Here is a 19,731-nt window from a genome sequence, read left to right as displayed (position 1 = left end):
GGACCGTTCCAGAGAAAGCCTGGCCTCCTTCCGTGTGCAGCAGCCTGTCACTGGGCTCTGCCTAGAGGCAGTAGCTGAGTAATTGAGCTGTGGCAGGGTTGTCTGCGTTTTCCACTGACTTGTCATATTGGAAAAGGACATGCATGCCAGTGGAAAAAATATCACCCGCTGATTTTAATGAATTAAGATGAACTAAAAGAAATCTTTATTAAAATAGTTGAGGTTTCACCATTTGATGTTACTAAATTGAATTTTGAATTACTTCTTGTTATAGAGATGAGCAAAAATAGAGTCTCAGAAGGTTTTTGAAGCCCCCAGTGTTGAAATCTGGTGGAACTCAGATAAGATTATGGTGTTTAAAATTTTTTCAAAAAAGCTAAATCTAACCACCTTTTCTATATTGTTTCATTTAATAGTATACCAGTAGTTAAACATTGGTTACATAAAGTGATGATATTTAACCATGATGAGACTTTAAAGTGCTGAAGAATAATTTGTTTCCCTGGGTTTTCCTTCCTTAAAATATTTCTTTCTTCATTCTAGGAATGAATTCTATTCTCTCCTCTGTTTTCCTTCTTTGTTGAGATAGATTTGAAATTTACACTTTAAAATTTTCTTACAGATTTTAAGAGATGTTCATGAAACCAAAGCTGTCAAATATAGAATTACAAAATGATTATCAAAATCATGAATTAGAAACCAAGAGAATTCAGTTAGGTGTATTACTCTAGGCTAACCCTGTTTCTTACCACTCTTCTCAGTTTGAGCATGAAAATAGGTACTCTTGTACTCTTGAGGTCTTCAGGAGTCACTTCTTTTGGTCTTTGGTCAAAACTCTCAATACTGGTGTAAGAAATTGTAGTCATTTGGCTGCCTTTGTTCAATTTCTATGTCCCTTTCAATAGTTTCAGGGTCTCTGGGGAAATAGACCTGTGAAGGCATCTATAGAAATGAACTGAAAGCACATGGATAATGGATTTGACTTATGGTCCCAGTACTGCTGATGGATAGACTCTGCTTTATCTAGGGTTATTACCTACTTTCTCACCTTGGGAGCAGGCATCAGAGCATTTGGGTGAGGTGACCAGTTTGGGCAAAGGAATAGGGAAAAACTAACTGGTAAGTCAAGAACTGAACCTCGTTCTTGACCGAATTAGCAGCTGACTATGATCAAACAGGACAGAGCAGAGGAGAGCTCTGACTAAGGGACTGAAGACGAATCCTCTCTGTGGTCAGACTCTCACTTTATCAATATACCAGAGTCCATCCCACAGCTATAGATCAGGTCAAGAAACAAGGCCAGTGAGTCAAAAGCAAATTTAAAGTGCACAACTTTATTTGGCCTGGACCAAACCAAACCAAAAACAAAGGAGCAACCTCCCTCCCTGCTCCAAATCCCTAACTATAGAGAAGGTTCAGTCAGTTCAACAGCTCATGTCCATCTGGCCCATAAAAAGCACCAGCCTTTTTTAAGGCACTGTGTGTTGGACAGTAAGGCAAATTCTGCCTTTGGTATGCTTATAATCTAGCAGGTAAGACAATACATTTAAAAAAAAAAAAGAGTGAAAATAGATGGAACTGAAAACGTTATCTGATCTTAGAGAAGTGAACCATTTATTTTGCCAAACAGGATCAGGAAAAACTTCCCAAGGAAAGTAATGTTGAACTGGGATTTGAAGGACAGATGGAATTTTGGCAGATGAATTAGGAACGTGGTTTGTATAAATTCTTGGGAGGTAGCATAAACAAAGTCACGGGGTTTAAAAACCACCAGGATATTTGGGTTTTACACAGCAGTCCATCTTGGGCAGAAGTAAGCCGTCCACATCTGAAACAGGGAAGTGACAGAATCGGAGATGTAGTTTTGGAAGTTAAAGCTTAGTTAACTCTGCTGGTGGTATCTGCAGAGAATGACGTACAGTAGGAAGAGGGACTAGATACAGACTAGATAAAGCCCAGAGAAGAAATAACACTAGCACATCCCACCAGCACATCCCAGTTGCTTAGGAATATCGGTTCAGTAAGTGCACGACTAGGAATTAAAAGCAAAGAGGGTTAGAATTCTCTGTGATAAGAAGGGCCCAACAGGATAACCTTAGGAAATTGTACTGTGTTCTCTGGGTATCTTTAAGAATCACCAAAAAAAGAAGCAGCAGCAAATTGCTCTTCTGTTGGAAGGTATGGCTCTGCCTTGAACATCTTCCATAATTAGGCCAAGACTACATTCCTCAGTTCCATGATTCCAAAAATTTTGAGGAAGATTAGTGTTTTGCCTGAATTTTTTGCCACTGATGCTTTAGATACAGGAAATGTTTTAACTGTGTCTCTGTTGATTGATCATGTTTTTATTACTGTTCCTTTAAGAGGAAAACCTCAGACAACTAAATCAGTTAGGTCCATAGAAAGACCCTATGTAATTCCATAATCAGTTTTGCTTTCTGCTGTCCCCCATCCTTAGCACAGAGGAGCATGCAATATATATGTGATGGTGAGAATTAGATCTCAGAGGTCAAATGCATTATTGAATTTGTTTAATATACTTCTCTTTTTGATTCTAAGAAATGCTATTTCATTGAATTTGTTTCAGTAGAGGGCTTTGGCTTCTAAATTATATAACATAATTTGGAATTTAATTTCAGAGCCTGAATAAACCCATTCCTGCGTTCTGGTTTACTATCTTAGGATATTTCCCCTGGGATAATAATTTGATATATCACTGTTTAACTACCCAAGTTAATATAGCTATAACTATGTCATTTTTACTGTAGGCCATTGTGGTAAGGTTGATAGAATTGTCAGGCTCAGGTAACATCTCAAACAACAGCTCAAATAACATCTTTTAATGACTGTAGATGTCATCTTAACTAGGTAGCAAGCCTTTTGCATCATGTAGATTCCATAATCTGATGTTTCAGGAAGCTGTTTAGATTCAGTTCAGTTTAGTTCAGTAGCTCAGTTGTGTCCGACTCTTTGGGACCCCATGGGCTGTAGCACGCCAGGCTTCCCTGTCCATCACCAGCTCCTGGAACTTACTCAAACTCATGTCCATTGATTTGGCGATGCCATCCAACCATCTCATCCTCTGTCGTTCCCTTCTCCTCCCACCTTCAATCTTTCCCAGCAACAGGGTCTTTTCCAAGGAGTCAGTTCTTCATATCAGGTGGCCTTTCACCTGATTACACTAGATTACACTAGATTACATTAGATTACACTATGATTTTCTCAGAACATGGTATGTAATGAACAGTCAAGTAAGATTGTCTTGCTTTCTCGACCGTGTCAAATGAAATAGTTCTTATTCATTTTATTTCTTGTTTCTTCACTTCTGATAACTAGTATTGAGCTTTTTTTTTTTTGCAACTTCTTTTTCAGTGTACCCTAACTATCCAACCTTCTCCAGGGCAGATGCTTCTCACCCTGGGGTCCCTGAATTTCCCAGAGGCAGATTCTTAAAGAAATTTGTGACTCAAAATACATCAGAAGCCACTATTATTTTTCTTATCTAAACACCAATTCATTAAAGACCTACACTGAGGTGATAAGTAGCATGGAAAAGCAGCTACTAGTATTGGGTTTGACCTTGCAGTCTCATACATTGTGACCTCTGCCCCTAGCATTGTTCAGCCCCTCATCCCCACTGTACATCAGTACATGGAGACTCTGATGTTCTTGGGACTATCTCTCGTGGACAACAGTTTATACTGTTCAGGACCCGCATCATAGAACTCATACACTTTAATATGTGTGTGTCATTATTTCTGATTTCTCATTTATTTCCTAATGCTATAATTTAAGAAATGAAAACCTTTCTAAAGTGAAGTAGAAATGAACCCTGTTATCAATTTCATTTGACTTGAACAATTTCAGAGTACTTAAACTTATTTTACATTGTTTGTGTGTTTGATTTTGCAATTTGACTTGTCTGTCTATCTGTTTTATTTTTCTGTTGAATATTTATTTTAAGCAGTATACCCCAGGATCAGCAAACTTACTACTGCCGCTGCTGAGACCTCAGCCAATATCAGTTGGGAATATGAGGGACCAGAGCTTGTGAACTTTTATGTTGAATATGGTGTAGCTGGCAGTAAGAAATGATTTCATTACCTGGGTTTTAATTGGGGGGCTATATTTGAAGAGATTGAGAACATCTTCAGGATGCACTGTGGATTGTCCTGAAAAATAACTTGATCTAAATAAATGAATCCAATGTATGTGAAAAAATTAGAGTGAACCATCAACCTATATATTTTATACATAATTAGGAGTCTCGTTGGTTCATGTTATGAAATACAAGGGACATAATAAGTTCCATTGAATATGTTATTTTTAGATTGTGGTACTTAAAACTCTTTACCCATGACTTGTAAATAAGAGTAATAAAAAATAATTTTATTTCTATGTTTAATGTATTTCCAAGTCAGATACTCTACTTATATCCTGGCCACATCTACTAGGAGAGGGGGAACTTAAATTTTCAGAGTGTATGAGAATCCAGTCCTCCTCCTTAATACAGTGCTCTGCACTTAATGAGCTGGGTGGCCAGTGAATGTTTGTGACAAAATGTTGAATATAGTCCAGCTTTCTGTTTAGGCCCTTATTGTGCAAATAAATTTTTTAAAAACCTATGAGTTTAGAAATACCAGTACTTGAGAAAGGTTGAATCTATAACTTGGATAAATTTGAAGGCATTTAAGTTTACTGAAAGATTTGTCTTGTGAATCAAAAAAAACCCAGTTCTTTCCATAGTTCAATCAAATTATTTAATGTATTACAGTTCTTTTCATAAATGTCGTTAGGGAAAGTCAGTAATTTCACAAGGCAAGGTACAGATCAAGAAGTTTCTCTCGTGTTAAAAAGATTTAATCCAGTGGGTTTATATGCAGTTAAAATGTCATCTGATATCCAGTTGATTTTTCTTTGAGGATGTTGTCATGTAGTGGCTCATTTTCATTGATTTATTTGACACAACTCAACTTATGTCATCTAAAATGATAAACTGAAGCACCTTAGATTTTGTCTTTTGCCTATAAAGTGTATTTTCCTTTTTTGAAGCGTTAAATGATTTCCATTCCCTTAAAACATTCAAATGTGTTGTTTTTGCAAAATTTCCATAGGTAAAGAAGAATGGAGGAGAGAAATTGTAAATGGTTCTCGGAGCTTCTTTGGGTTAAAGGGTCTAATGCCAGGAACAGCATACAAAGTTCGAGTTGGTGCTGAGGGGGACTCTGGTTTTGTGAGTTCAGAGGATGTGTTTGAGACAGGCCCAGGTGAGGTACACACCACACCAGTTCTGGCTCCCAGTCAGGAGTGAGGCCACCCAGTGCTCCAGTTGGAGACGGGAGGCTGATGGAGCCTATTGTGGGTAGGGCTGAGAATGTCCTCCTGTGGGGCCCATTTGGGTGGCGAGTTGGGTTTTTAATTGTCTTTGGCTCTTCATATCAAATGAATTACAGAACTGAGCAAATCACCTTCTAATTACATTTTTGCCAAAACCATTACAAAACCAAAGGGAAGTATGATTCTTAACCTACATTATTTAGGTGACTCAACTTTTCACATCATTTATATGTCTCAATTTTCCCTCAGAGTTAGAATAGAATTTTTGAAATGCTTTACAGTTGAAACAACTCATTGATAAAGTCACAATTTTTAATGTCAAAATGAACTGTAATCCAACCGAACCCTGCAGTTTGGGTGAAATAACTGATGTGAAGAATATTAAACTGGTGTAGAACAAAAAATTATTAAATTCTTGTACTTCATTATCATATTTGACTGCTTGTGTATATTTTAGTTATGTGAATATTATCAAAATACACAAGGACATTAAAGTCTCTAAGATAAAGAAAAATGTTCTTGTAAGGTGTAAAAATATCCATATTTCCTCATAAGATGGAAAATAATCCCTGTTTGCTTCAATTTAAAGGGTTGTGTGGTATGTGTTCATTTTATGATTCATAAAATCATGTTTTATTCACTCATTTCATGCATTCTTGGGGAAATGTTGCATTTCCTGTAGAATCCATAGGCAAAAATGTATTTTTTGTGTGTCTTTCCTTACCCAAGCCTTATGATTTTTAAAATCATTTCTTCTAATGTAGAAAAGAACATGAGTGGTTTAAAAAAAGGAAAAACCATAGGTAATATTTAAGAACTTATTAAATAAATGTAGTATTAAAATACCGTATGAAAATATTCATATGCTAAAATCATAATGCTTAAGGAAAAATATTTTCCTGTCATTCTGTTCTTTGTACTTTCATATCCATAAGTGTACAGAGTTCTAGGAAAATTCTGTATTAAACTTAAAAGAGGAATTGCCATTCACAGCCAGCAGGACAAGGTGTTTGTTATTACCGAGAACTTTTAATTTCAAAATACTAAAAGCTCAATTAGCTATTCTGTCCATATAGAGTAAGGATGCTAATAACAGCCCTAGTGTTAGCGTTTATTCAGTGCTAATTTCAACTAGGCAAACAGTTTTCTTGGCTTTCCTCATTCAGTCCTTACAACAATCTTGTGAAGGAGACTATTACCCACTTCTACCCCATGTCAACGACCTGTAATGAGAGGTGAAAGGCCTGCTCTATCACCCAGCTAGAACGCAGGAGAGCTCATATTTTCAACACCAAGAATAAGCTCTCTCTACACCCACCATTCAAGGCCACAGAGGCCCACATCCCCAAGGGAACAGGTTGTCTGCAAAGTGACCACTTTTCAGGGACTTCCCTGGCAGTCCAGTGGTTAAGAATTTTGCCTTCCAATGCAGGGGGCACTGGTTTGATCCCTGGTCAGGAAACTGAGATCCCACATGGCCAACAAATAAGCAAAAACAACAGCAGCAAAAATGACCATTTTGGCAAAAACCACTACAATATTGTAAAGTAATTAGCCTCCAACTAATAAAAATAAATGGAAAAAAATAAATTGGTCAAAAAAAAAGAAAGAAAAATGACCATTCTGTTCAGCTCTTGGAACATCTTTCCATCTATTCTAGACCCTTCATGGTCCCCTATACTCCTGCTTTGCAGATCTAGTTAGAATTAGATTCCATCCACAAAATCAAGTTGTGGCATTTTTTTCTTTTGATCATTTTCTAGGACAGAGAGCAAACCAAACCCTTTAGAAGACAATTTTGTCTTTGATGTGGTTATACCTACAATAATAGCAGCAGCTGGAAAGTAAGTTTCAAGATGAGCACTCAGGGGCGGGCCATTCTTGTGTGTCAGCAATGGAGAATAGGATAAGGCCACAACCATCTATTGTCACCTTTGACATGTAAATGTAACTGTTAAGAGAATCAGTTCAGTTCAGTGGCTCAGTCCTGTGCAATCCCATGGACTGCAGCACACCAAGCCTCCCTGTTAAGGGGATAAACATCCATTAAACCGTAGTGACCTTACTTAACATATGAGCTCTAGGATGTCAGATGCTGTTCATCCAGCTTCCTGGTCCTCCTAGTTTCTCTGTCTATCCTGTAGGGCTGTGGGATGAACTGTAGGGTTCATGATCTTCTGCTACTCTTGATTCTCATGCCTCCAACTAGATCTCAAGGTGCAAATGCTGGTGCCTGGCATGGAAACATAGCATCCTGGCTGAATTTTTAACTCTCCGCGTGAATGAGCTGCTTCTCTCTGAGTTTTGTTCATTTTAGAAACCTAGACTCAGCTTTCACCTGTGCTTTTGTTTCATGACACCGTCTCTTTCTTTGATACTGGTTTTTTAAGATCTGTTTCTTTGATGATTTTTCTGATATGAACCATTTTTATTAAGTCTTTATTGAGTTTGTTACCCTATTACTTCTGTTTTATGTTTTGGTTTTTTGGCCTTAAGGCATGTGAGATCTTAGCTCCCTCACCAGGGATTGAACCTGTACCCTCCTGCATTGGAAAGTGAAGTATTAATCACTGGCCCACTAGGGAAGTCCCTAAGGTCTATTTCATAGTTTTCTCCTTACGGCACACACTGAAAAACAAGACTCGAGATGGTATCCTGCTATTGTGCTTCTTACCCTCACGTTTGTTAAGACTCCTACCTCCTTTTCTTGCTTTCTCCCCTCTTTCCCCCAATCACTGAGTCTCTTCTCTCCTTTCACAAAAGATTTAAAACAGATTAAATTTTACTGGGCCCAACAGTTTGTTTTTTTTTCCCCCAGTGGGTTCTGGTTTTGTTTTTTTTGGGTTTTTTTTTTTGGGTCAACTGCCTCCAAACTTTGACCAAAGTAATTTTTTTCCCTTTTTAAACATTTCTAACTATTTTAACTCTTCAGCAGGTCACTTTTATACATAATGGATTCTTCAAAAAAAAAAGCCATTTGTATTACTCTTTTTCTTCCATGTTTTAAAAAAAATTTATTTTATTTTATTTTATATTGGCGTATAGTTGATTAACAATGTTGTTTTAGTTTCAGGTGTACAACAAAGTGATTCAGTTGTACATATACATGTATCTGTTCTTTTTCCAGTTAAGTTATTACAGAATGTTGAGCAGAGTTCCCTGGGCTATACAGTAGGTCCTTATTGGTTATTTGTTTTAAATATAGTAGTGTATATATGTGCATTCCAGACTCCCAGTCTATCCCCCCTCCCATCTTTCCCCTTTGGTGACCGTAAGTTTATTTCCTAAGTCTGTGAGTCTGTTATCTTCCATGTTTGTTTTATGATCCTAAGTACTCAAGGACATTTTCCTCAAAGACCTACTCCCACAGAACACAGGTTAAACATGAGACAACAAGCAAGGTGATAGAGAAGACGGTTGTTAAGACTAACTTCTAGGAAACAAAATCAATTTCATGTCTCTGGTTTCTTTTCTGTTTTCATATTCTTTAGGTCTATCTGTTTGTTTACTGTGTTGTATATGGCTTATTCAACTAATACATGAATAGATTTTTCCTGTAAAAATTTTAAATAAAGGGACAATCCTCTGTTGCTCTCCTACACAATCCTACTAACTCTTTTTCAAGAAGAAAAAACCTCACAGCCTTTATTGTGTGTGTGTGTGTGTGTGTGTGAGAGAGAGAGAGAGAGAGAGAGAGAGAGAGAAATGCATAATGGTGGCCATGACTTGGATTTGTAGTAATATGTACCTTTGTAGTTAAGATGATTTTGGATTGTCCTGGGAACATTTTAAGTCTCTTATAGTCATTCTGGACTTCATATTCCTTTTTATGTGGATGGGAAATCAACAGAAGCTCTTTTCACTTACATAATTTTTGTTTTATATCAACTTCTGGTGCACTTGAATGTGTGTATGTGAGCATGCATACACATGCACCTCTTAACATCCTGTGTCTGCCCAGTCTTAAATAAATGGGGTAGTGAGACATACTTTTTTTTCTTTAGACATAGAGGCAAAACTCAAAGTCAACTTGGGGTTCCTTTATCAGCTGTCAAGAAACATTTCCACTTTGGGCATAGCTGCATAACCACAAACCACCAATTGGCAGTTCAGTTTTGACAGTCAGCATCTTCCTAAGACAATGTCTGTGCTGATACTTGAGTATCTTCTTGCATTTTGCCCTCATCAGTTGTACATAATTAGATGAAAAATGTAAATGCAGATAGTATTTATTACAGAGCTGTAAAGCATTAAGCATGTTAAAAAACAAGGACTCTGTAACTTCAAGCAAAGGCTCCATAGACTTATATCAGTTAATTTTTGGTTCAGCTTTGAAGAAAATGTGCATAATCAGAGACCATGTGTAAACTGACAGAACTACGTTGCCAGAGTTTGTGTAGTGATGGACTTTTAAAATATTTAAAAGATGCAAGTCCCTACAACATTTTATTCTCTGTAAAGACTTCTGTAGAGTTGATACCTGAGCACCAGTGCATTACAGCAGTAGTGTGCAATGGCTGGTACCATGTTCTTTGGAATCCACAGTCTTGGGTAAAGCTCCGACTTTCAGAAAGGTCTTTACCCTTCTGAGCCTGAGTTTATTCCTCATGCCTACCTCAAAGGATTTTTGTGAAGACTGAATGAGATTTTGCCCTCAGTACAGTGCCTAGTGTAGAGTAAGTTTCGAAATGTTACTTCTCGTTATCATCATCCTCATCTTCATCCTCCCTGTGATGGTTATGGTATTTGTATGGAAGGGGAGTCCTGCCCATACTCCTGCTTCAGTTGTATCTAGTGATGATACAACTCAAAAGCCCTCCAAGCAGTGAGGCCCAAGAAGCTCCTGGGACTGGTACCAGCAATTTGATTCATATTCCAAAGAATGTATTTCACTTCTCATTTTATTTCTTCAACACGCATCTACATAATTTTTCACATTCCTCTTCACACTTGATTTTAAGCATTTCATTTTTCTCCCTATCCTTTGAGTGGAGAAAAAAGGCAATAAAGTGCTGTTTTTGCAACATACAGTAGCCTGGGATACTTGTCGCCATGCTTCTTTCTGCATCCAGCAATCACAGTCACCTAACCCAGTCATGTTAATGGATTCAGAAGAAATTCAATCAGATTAAAAGAATGATATACAGGCATTCTTACCAGTAAAAAGGAGAAAACCCTTTACCTTGATTAAGGTAAAAAGAGGGAAAAAAATCAAGATTTAAAAAAAATTTTATACCACTGTCTTGAAACAAATTCTCAAGGGCTTTTCTGAATAGCCATTGATGCTGCACTTTGTCCCATTTGATTGACACTTTTGAACAATACTGGAAATGCTAATTTTTCTGTGTTTTTCTTAGGAGATTTGCATACTGTGATTGGCTGAATAAAGGGCTTCACATTATTTGATTCAGAATAGATGAATACTTAATATGTACACATGTGATTGAGTATTTTTCTCTTTAAACTGGTCACTTACTCCAGTAATACCACTGATAAAGATAGGCCTAATAGTTTTTGGATTGGATCCTGAATCATATTGAATATTACATGTTGATCCTTTTATGGTAAATAAGATTTTTCAGAAATTTCCCCAGCACCTTCAGAACTCTGGCAAATGAGATGAAAAATAAATCTAAGGAATATTTTGTGTACAAATTGAGATGTTACATGATGTAGTAAGATTGGTTATCTTATGTGGACAGGTTTCATGTGTGGAAAGTTTTCTTTTTTAACAGACAGTTTCTAAAACATTTAGGGAAAATGGCAACATTATTGCAATGATATTTTAGCCTCTGAAAGTGGTTCCTTTGAAAGAAAAATACTCCATTGGATGTATACATTCTGTTCTGTTTCAAATGATCTATTCTTATCATTGTACAATACAACTTATCTTGTAAACAATAAATGTTTTAATTGGTTTGGGTCTATGTTTCTGTTGAAAATATATAGTGAAAATAACTGCAATGCTCAGCAGGGTTTGTTAGCATTGAATGGTGTTAACAGTAAGATTTCTCTATTTGAATTTTCTTAATTGTTGAAGATTTTTCACCAGTTGAATATTTATGTAACTCCTGATTGGTAATTGGCAGATTCCAGTGTGGGGCCACATGTAAAATATATAAAAGCTCATGTACATGGCAGTTTTTTACTGCAAGAAGCTACAACACTTCTCATCTCCTCCTTAACCCACTGGCACTGACACCATTGACTTGTTTTTCAGCGATGGCAAGCCGGCAGGTGGATATAGCAACTCAGGGCTGGTTCATTGGTCTAATGTGTGCTGTCGCTCTCCTGATCTTAATTTTGCTGATTGTTTGCTTCATCAGAAGAAACAAAGGTGGTAAATATCCAGGTAAGAAACAAAGATTGAAATTGCCCTCTAATGATGCATGAAAATCCATGAAACTAAAAAGAAATCATGAGAGTCATCACAGAGACTACCCTAAGAAGATACACCAAGTGTATCTCCCCAGAGCCATACATTCAGGCATTCTGTTCAGACACTTGCCGATCCCTTTGTATGTAATGGAAGCCTAAAACTTGCCAAGGGTCAAAAGACACCTTGGGGAAGCAAATGAATCTGTCCTCTGAAGATATTAGTGATTCTGATTCCTTAGGCTTCACATGAGTCATAGGTGCTGAAATAGCATCTAAAACCAACAGGCAGGGGCAGAAGGAAAACATGAAGTTTTCTGAAGGAAGTAATGCATGAATTGGATCCTGATATCATGGTGTGTAATAGGGCTTTCCCTACACGGTTAATGTTTTGTTCAATTTAATAGATCCAGTGAATTTCTATTTTCTTTTTACCTGGCCATTTCCCTTTCAGTGACAGGGGGGAAAAAATCTACAAAAGAATAGATTTCCAAAGCAACTTGTACCCATGAATATAGTTAACAGATAGATTGATAAAATAGGGGGAAATCTTAGAAACTTAAGACTTCTATCAAGTGAGTAAGAAACTTGTGCCAAAATGCTTTCATGAGGTTAACTTTATCTGTTAGCAAAATATTATAGGTTATTCTAACCTGTTCTATTCTTCTAGGTTACCTCCAAGAGACTAATACTCAAAATATATGCATAGGGAGTTCCCTGATGGCCTAGTGGTTAAGAGTCTGGGCTTTCACTACCATGGCTTACATTTGATCCCTGACTGGGGAGGTGGGCCAGTAAATAAATGCATGACCACATGATACATCTGGTTGCGTAACGTCTATGATGTATAGAATAATTTCCCCACTGCTGTATATCTCATCGAGTGTACTCCTAAAGATTTTGAATAAGGAAACACAGGATCAATAGATAATAATGTTTTTTTTTGGTAATTTTTTAGTTAAAGAAAAGGAAGATGCCCATGCAGATCCTGAAATCCAGCCTATGAAGGAAGATGATGGCACTTTTGGAGAATACAGGTGAGCCCCCTGCTTCTTTGTCACCCTTCATTCTCCCTGCACAGATATCACACTCAGTCTTGCCTAGAATGGGATTCAGCCAACAACATGCTCTGCCTGGAACTGCCTGTTTATCTCAAAAATTAGTTTAGAAACACTTCCGTGTATAAATGTTTACACATCCCTCACAGTTAAAGTGATCTCACTTTTGGTTAGGACTTGGCACTTTACCAGGACCTGAGTTTGATCCCTGATCAGGGAACCAAGATCCCACCAGCTGCATGGCATAGACAAGAAAAGTATCTCACTTTTCATTATAAATTTCCTTTGTAGTAATAGGTTTGGAGGTGGAGTATATCCCACTCTGACCTGTTTTCTGGAGACCCTTGCTATAATTGATAAACATAGAAAAACTCAAGTGTTACAATAAGAGTTAAAACAACAGTGCTCTATAAACCTGCATTATAAAGCAAACTATCCCTGTCGTTCTCCAAGCAGCGCTTTTGTAAAACTGATGTTACTCTTTTCATCTTGGATTAGAAGGGTTTGTTTTTTTTTTAACTGAAACAGGTTCCTGTACACCCTCCTATTAATCATGAAATGATGGCTAGGAGGACTTCCCTGGTAACTCAGATGGTAAAGAATCCACCTGGAATGCAGGAGACCCCAGTTTGATTCCTGGGTTTGGAAGATTCCCCGGAGAAGGGATAGGCTACCCACTACAGTATTCTTGGGCTTCTGTGGTGACTCAGATGGTAGAGAATCCACCTGCAATGTGGGAGACCTAGGTTTGATCCCTAGGTTGGAACGATCCCCTGGAGAAGGGAACAGCTGCCCACTCCAGTATTCTTGCCTGGAGAATTCCATGGACAGAGAAGCCTGTCAGGCTACAGTCCATAGGGTCACAAAGAGTCAGACACAACTGAGCGACTTTCACTTCGCTTCACTTTACTTCAATGACTAGGTTGTTTTAGAAGCTCTTAGTTATTAAGAAATATCACAGCCCTGGAGGCAGTGTGTTAATTCACAAGGTCTTGGTAAATAAAATGTTCTTGGCTTGGCTCCGTCATTAAGGACAAATGTAATGTAACCTATGTGCTAAATAGTTTTAAAAAAAAGAAAGAAGCTGTTTAAACAAAGATTTTCTTACCTGGGGGTATAGGTATTTAAGAGAGATAAATAATTGTTTTAGATGCATTTAAAACTGAAACAAAAGATATATTTATTCAATTAAAACATTAGGATTTTGGTATTCCAAAAAATGCATCTATTAATCAAAAATGCTTTTACACTTTGTTCTTCCTTTCTGTAAGCCTCTTGATTACATAAAGTATAATCTTAAATATGCACTGGGCCAGTATTGAGACTCTCTCTCGCCAGAAGAAAAGGCTTTTAGGTAAAATAAAATGTGTCACTGTTTGTGATTGCCAGATGATATTTATAAAGAAGATATGTATATTCATTTTTACTTACCTCTAGAGCTCATTTTTGGTATGACCATGTCAACATCACAAGGGGCAAAATAAAGCCAAGGGTAAGAAATTTGTAAACTGATAAAAAAAACTATGTGTTTTTTTACAAAGTTGGATTCACACCAGTCTCCACACAGATATAAGTGCTTTGCCTGTGTGTCTCAGCACCTCAGCTTTCATTGTAATCTCCTTTTCAGAAGAGGTGACTGTGATTTTTAAAACTTCAAAATTCTGGATCTTAGGATACAGAAAAACATCTAGTGAGGGTTGTCTTGATGTCAGATGTTGACTACAAGACTGAAAGGGTATGAAAACCTCATTCAGCATCCCCACTGGTCCATCCACAAAGTAATATTAATGCATTAAAGCACCCTGCAGAGGGCCGCAGCCGAGGGTAGCCACATTTTAACACTGGATAAGTTGAAATCTTTGCTGATTTCATTCACTTTCCTACATATTTCTCCTATAAAGTAAGAGAGTCCAGAATGACTAAACAACTTGTTATTTTTAGTTTTCCCATGACTAGAATTCTACCCAAGATATATGCACTGCTGTTTATTGTGATAAAGCCAAATTTTTGATATAGCCCAGAAAAGTTATGTATTTGCACAAACCAAAAACAAACTATCGCTCTTCATATATTCTTCACATGGTGATGGATTTCCGTCCTACATTATCATGCCCAAATTAATCTGGCAACATACTGCTCACTCTGTGCATTTCAAATGTCAACTTGCTCTTATAGTTATGTGAAACCATGATCTAATGTAGTAAGGCTTTCTCAGGGTCCCTCTGCTGCCTACTCCATTAAAACATGATTGTAATCGAGGTTGAATGTGAACTCATCTGGAATCAAGAGACTTAATTTTGCTGTCAACTTAGCCCTTTGATTTCTTTAGATATGACATTTAATCCAAGTGTCAGATTTTTCCATCTATAAAATGACAGAGTTGTTCAAGTGTGAGATAATCTCCGAAGGTTTCTAGTTCTCTGATTTCTGTGCTCCTTTACGAACTATCTACCAATGAGTTTTAATGTGACTTGGGGTTTCAGAGCAGTACACAGTGAGTATTAGTTACTGACCTCATTATCACTGTGTTTATATTTCTTTGATCATATTTCTTTGTCATGGTGTTAATTCATATATGGTATGTTTGTGAAGTATTTTCAAATAGCTGTTTTTAGCTAATGCCTTGAGTTTCTCAGAAGAGAAAGACTTTTCCTTCGGTTTATTAAGAACAAGCTCATTGGTTCATGTGTGAAGAAAACAAACTTGAAATTCCATAGATCTGGGAACTGCCAAAGGAGAAGGTTCTGACAGGTATCTTAAACCTGAAACACAACTCAGTGAATTTTTTTTTCATTGAAGCTGAAAGTTCGTAAGGACAATCCCACAAGTGAAATCACTTCCCAAAACACCCAGCCACCCTTTGCTACAGATGTGGCTTTGTCTTATGACTTATGGCATGACCTCGAATTTTTTTCCTTTGGTTTCTTTTCTACTGGAAGAAACTAAAAACCCTTTCATTCCATAGGTGGCACATGAATGAAAATGGATCCAACTGTTTATTATAGAATTTTAAGTAATATACTTAAATGTCACAGGAGTGACAATCACAAGAGACCCTTCTGTATTTTGCACCTTCTAGAAGTTTTTGAGCTCTGTATTATTTATTTATTCTTATTATTTTTCATTCTGAAAATAAATTAATATTCTGTCACACACAGACACACACAAAATCAGGGCTATTGCCTAAATGTTAATGAATTCTGCTGATGATTTGCTTAATCTCATGCTTGAGGATGAAACCATTTCTATATGATTGGCTCTGAGCCAGGGAGTATTTCATAGTGCAAAAGGGATAGAACTTCAATGGCCAAATTTGATGGGGTGTTTTTTGCCTATGCTGTAACCTTGTACTCTCACTCCAACACCCACCCCCAAACAGTCACCCTCTGGTAGAAGCCTGCAGCTTTCTTTGTTTGTTTCTTTGATTATACAGACAGTAGGATCTGCATCCTTACTAACATGTAGAAAAATCAGAGAAACAATGCAGTCAACTGTGTAAGTATTTTTTTATTCTTTAGATCCATTCCTTTAAAAACCAAAATGAACATAGGTCATAAGCCATGTAACCATGGTTAGTGAACTCATAGTATAAATGGAGGCTGTTGGCATGGGAGTCTTGTCACATGAACATGACCCTGTTGCACGCATGCTAACCCATGTTCATGAGGCATGGATGATGTGCACATATATTATACATGTTATATATTTTAGATTTATTCTGCTCAGAGACATAAACTGATCATGAGCAGTATAAACAGTGACGGACTTTTAGAGGGAATGTTTGTTTTGTGAATGTCACAAATTATTGCAGCATGATTTGACCATGGTAAGGTGGTGACCACAGGAAAACCAGACCCAGTGATCACAGATGTATCCATCATTGCTGCGTTTTTACTTTGCAGGCTTTCAATGGATACTTTCTGTGTGCACAGGTATTTTTAAAAAGTGAGCTCTCTAAAATTGATTCTTTAGGATAAGAGGAAAGAATTGGTTCCAGTGCTTTGTCTGACATCATAAAATTGATGAAAAAAAAGTGAAAAAAATGTTAATGTTAGAATTTTAAAGAATTCTAAAATGCACACTCTTAGTGTTACTTTACAATGAATTCATTCAGCCAATATTTATTGAGTGCCTACTGTATTCTAGGCTGTGGAGATTTTAAAACCAATAGACTCTTATCTCACTAGTTAATAGTCGAGGGAGGGATGCAGGGAAGTAAAAGGACAATCTGGGCATAGTGTAAAGAGTGCTCTGAAAGGGAAGGGATACAGCCAAGGTGCCAAGGGAGCAGGGACAGGAAGCCAAAGCCAAGTGCGTGGCCTTGAAGGAGGTGGCACAAGAAGTTGTCCCAGGGGGAGTAATGCAGGAGCTGAGTTTTGAAGGTTCCATTCCATTGCACAACTTATAGCCTTGAATAAAGATAATCATTATCCATGACTGTTATGATTATGTGTATCAAAAACATATTTTGTGGTTATATGTACTATTTTATGATGATTTTATTACTTTTTTGGAAACGTGTTCATCTTTGCCATTCCAGGCTAAGAATTAACATCTGATACCTCCTGTCCTTAAAAAATTCTCATAAAAACATGGATGGATTTTTTTTAAGCTTTAAATACCACATAGCTAAATAAGGATATGATTTTTCAATGATCTTCTGTAGCTTCTAAATTCCTCTTGTTTGGGAAACTACCCTTTCATACTGCAACTTGACCAAGCAGCTTCCCTTGGCACAATGTCAAAAACAGTTGACTTACTCTGTCTTTAGAGAATTCATCTTTGAGGTCAAAAGACGCAGGTACTCATCCAGAGCTTCATCACAGACTTGTCACCACCCATCCCATCTGGAAAGTTCTAAGTGTGTGTGTTATACAAGGTATTTCATAGGAAAAAGTCTCTCTGAGGCAGGGAGTCTGGAGTGGAGCCAAGAGGTGTGATGCCAGGTGGATGGGCATTTTCATTTGTTAGGTACTGTTCATATGCCAGGCGCTGTGCTGGTGCCTCATCTATATTTTTCTCATTTAACCAGATTCTAATTCCTGAAGTAGGACATTATATCACACGTCTTTCTTGAGCCGCCTCTGAACAGCTTTTCCTGGAAATACTGTGAGAATATCCCTTTTCCTTACTTCCTGTCTTTCAAGCACAGCCCATGTTGCTATAGATTCTCACCCACTGCAGCAGCCCGCTCCAGTATTCCTGCCTGGAGATTCCCATGGACAGAGGAGCTAGGTAGGCTACAGTCCATGGGGTCACAAAGAGTCAGTCATGACTGAGCAACTGAGCACACACGTGTGGCCATTAAACTGGAAATGATGTTTCTGGGGAGCCCCTTACTAGCTGGCCATTATTCATGATTGGTGCGATTATGTGTGTAAAAATCCAAATAAATCTGCAGGAAGATCTTAGAGTTCACAAGAGAGTTTAGTAACACTGCCTAATACAAAAATAATGTAAAAGTCAATTCTATTTCTTGCTACCAGGAAATAGTGGGAAAATAGGATTTTAAAAGTTGTCTCAGTTATAATAGCATGATTCATGTTGATTTATGGCAGAAACCAACACAACATTGTAAAGCAATTATTCTCCAATTAAAAATAATTTTTAATGAAAAATAAAGTTTTTTAACTTTTTTAACATTTTTAACGTTTTTTAAATTAAAAAAATAATTTTTTTAACATTTTTCTAAAAATGTTGCTACAAAAAAAATTTTTCCAATGTGTGTGTGTGTTAGCAACTCAGTCCTGTCTGACTCTTTGTGACCCCATGGACTGTAGCCTGCCAGGCTCCTCTGTCCGTAGAATTCTCCAGGGAAGAGTACGGCAGTGGGTGGCCATTCCCTTCTCCAGGGAATCTTCCCAACCCAGAGATCAAACCAGAGTCTCCTACATTGCAGGTGGATTCTTTACCACCTAAGCCAGCAGCAAAGCCCAGATTTTCCAATAGGATAATGTTAAAATTTTTTTGATGTAGGAATAAAGCCAACAAAAAGATCTTCCTGTATTTCCATTTCAGGGTCTGATATTCTGTTCCACTCATCAGTTTATCTATCTCTGCACCAAAACTAAACTGTCTTAATATAGTAGCTTGGGGTGAGTCTTGATAGCTAGTAGGGCAAGTCCTCCAACTTTGTGATTCTTCCTGAAGAAATGTTTAAATATTCTTGACTCTTTTCATGTTCTTATATGTCTTAGAATCAGCTTGCCAAGATCCATATAAAAGACTACTGTGTTTTTACTGGAAATAAACTGGATCTTAAAAACAATGTAAAGAAAGTTAACACATTTACCAGAGGTCTTCCTGTTCATGGTTATGGTATATCCCTCCATTTATTTACCTCTTATTTAATAATTTTGAATGCAAGTTTCCTTTTCTTCATGGGAATCTTACACATATTTTTGTTGGATTTGTTCTTATCTACTTTGTATTTTTGTGGTATCCTAAATGGAATTATTTTTAAAATTTCATTTTCCAATCGTTTTCAAGTACTTAGATCAAACCTACTTTTATGTTAATCTGATATTAAGCAATGTTACTAAGTTCTCTTTTTATTCTAATGTTTACCTGTAGGTTCTTTCCAATTTTTTATATACACAATCATACTATTTATGAATAATAATGGTTCTCTTTTTCTTAATACATGCGCTTTCTATTTCTTTTTCTCATCATGTCGCTTAGCATTTCCAATTCAGTTTTGATTAGAATTGTTATTTCTGATGTTAAACAAGAAACTTTCAACATTCACCATCAAGAATGACATTAACTCAGGGTTTCTTATAGACACATTTAAGAAAGACACTTCTGTCCCTAGTATATTAAGGTTTTATTGTGAATGAAACATTTTTCCTAAGTCTTTTTTTCAGATTTTTACCTTTATGGTAAAAGTTTTACCATAAAACTTTTTTCCTAAATCTACTGAGATAATCATAAAAACTTTTCTTTCTTTTGCAAAAATGGT

At 37.0% G+C, this 19,731-nt stretch overlaps 1 protein-coding gene across 1 annotated transcript in view; it reads left to right on the top strand.

Annotated features, from left to right (window-relative positions):
* NRCAM (neuronal cell adhesion molecule) overlaps window positions 1–19,731 on the top strand; it is a 321,909-nt gene that overhangs the window by 290,820 nt on the left and 11,358 nt on the right. The window contains exons 26-29 of the mRNA XM_065938640.1: window positions 3,965–4,084; window positions 5,115–5,267; window positions 11,558–11,689; window positions 12,671–12,749. Of these exons, the coding sequence (XP_065794712.1) occupies window positions 3,965–4,084; window positions 5,115–5,267; window positions 11,558–11,689; window positions 12,671–12,749 (484 nt within the window). The remainder of the gene's footprint in view (window positions 1–3,964; window positions 4,085–5,114; window positions 5,268–11,557; window positions 11,690–12,670; window positions 12,750–19,731) is intronic.

This window comes from Muntiacus reevesi, chromosome 6, assembly GCF_963930625.1.
Source record: "Muntiacus reevesi chromosome 6, mMunRee1.1, whole genome shotgun sequence".
Lineage (NCBI taxonomy): Eukaryota > Metazoa > Chordata > Mammalia > Artiodactyla > Cervidae > Muntiacus > Muntiacus reevesi.
This window is presented reverse-complemented; position numbering and strand designations above follow the sequence as displayed.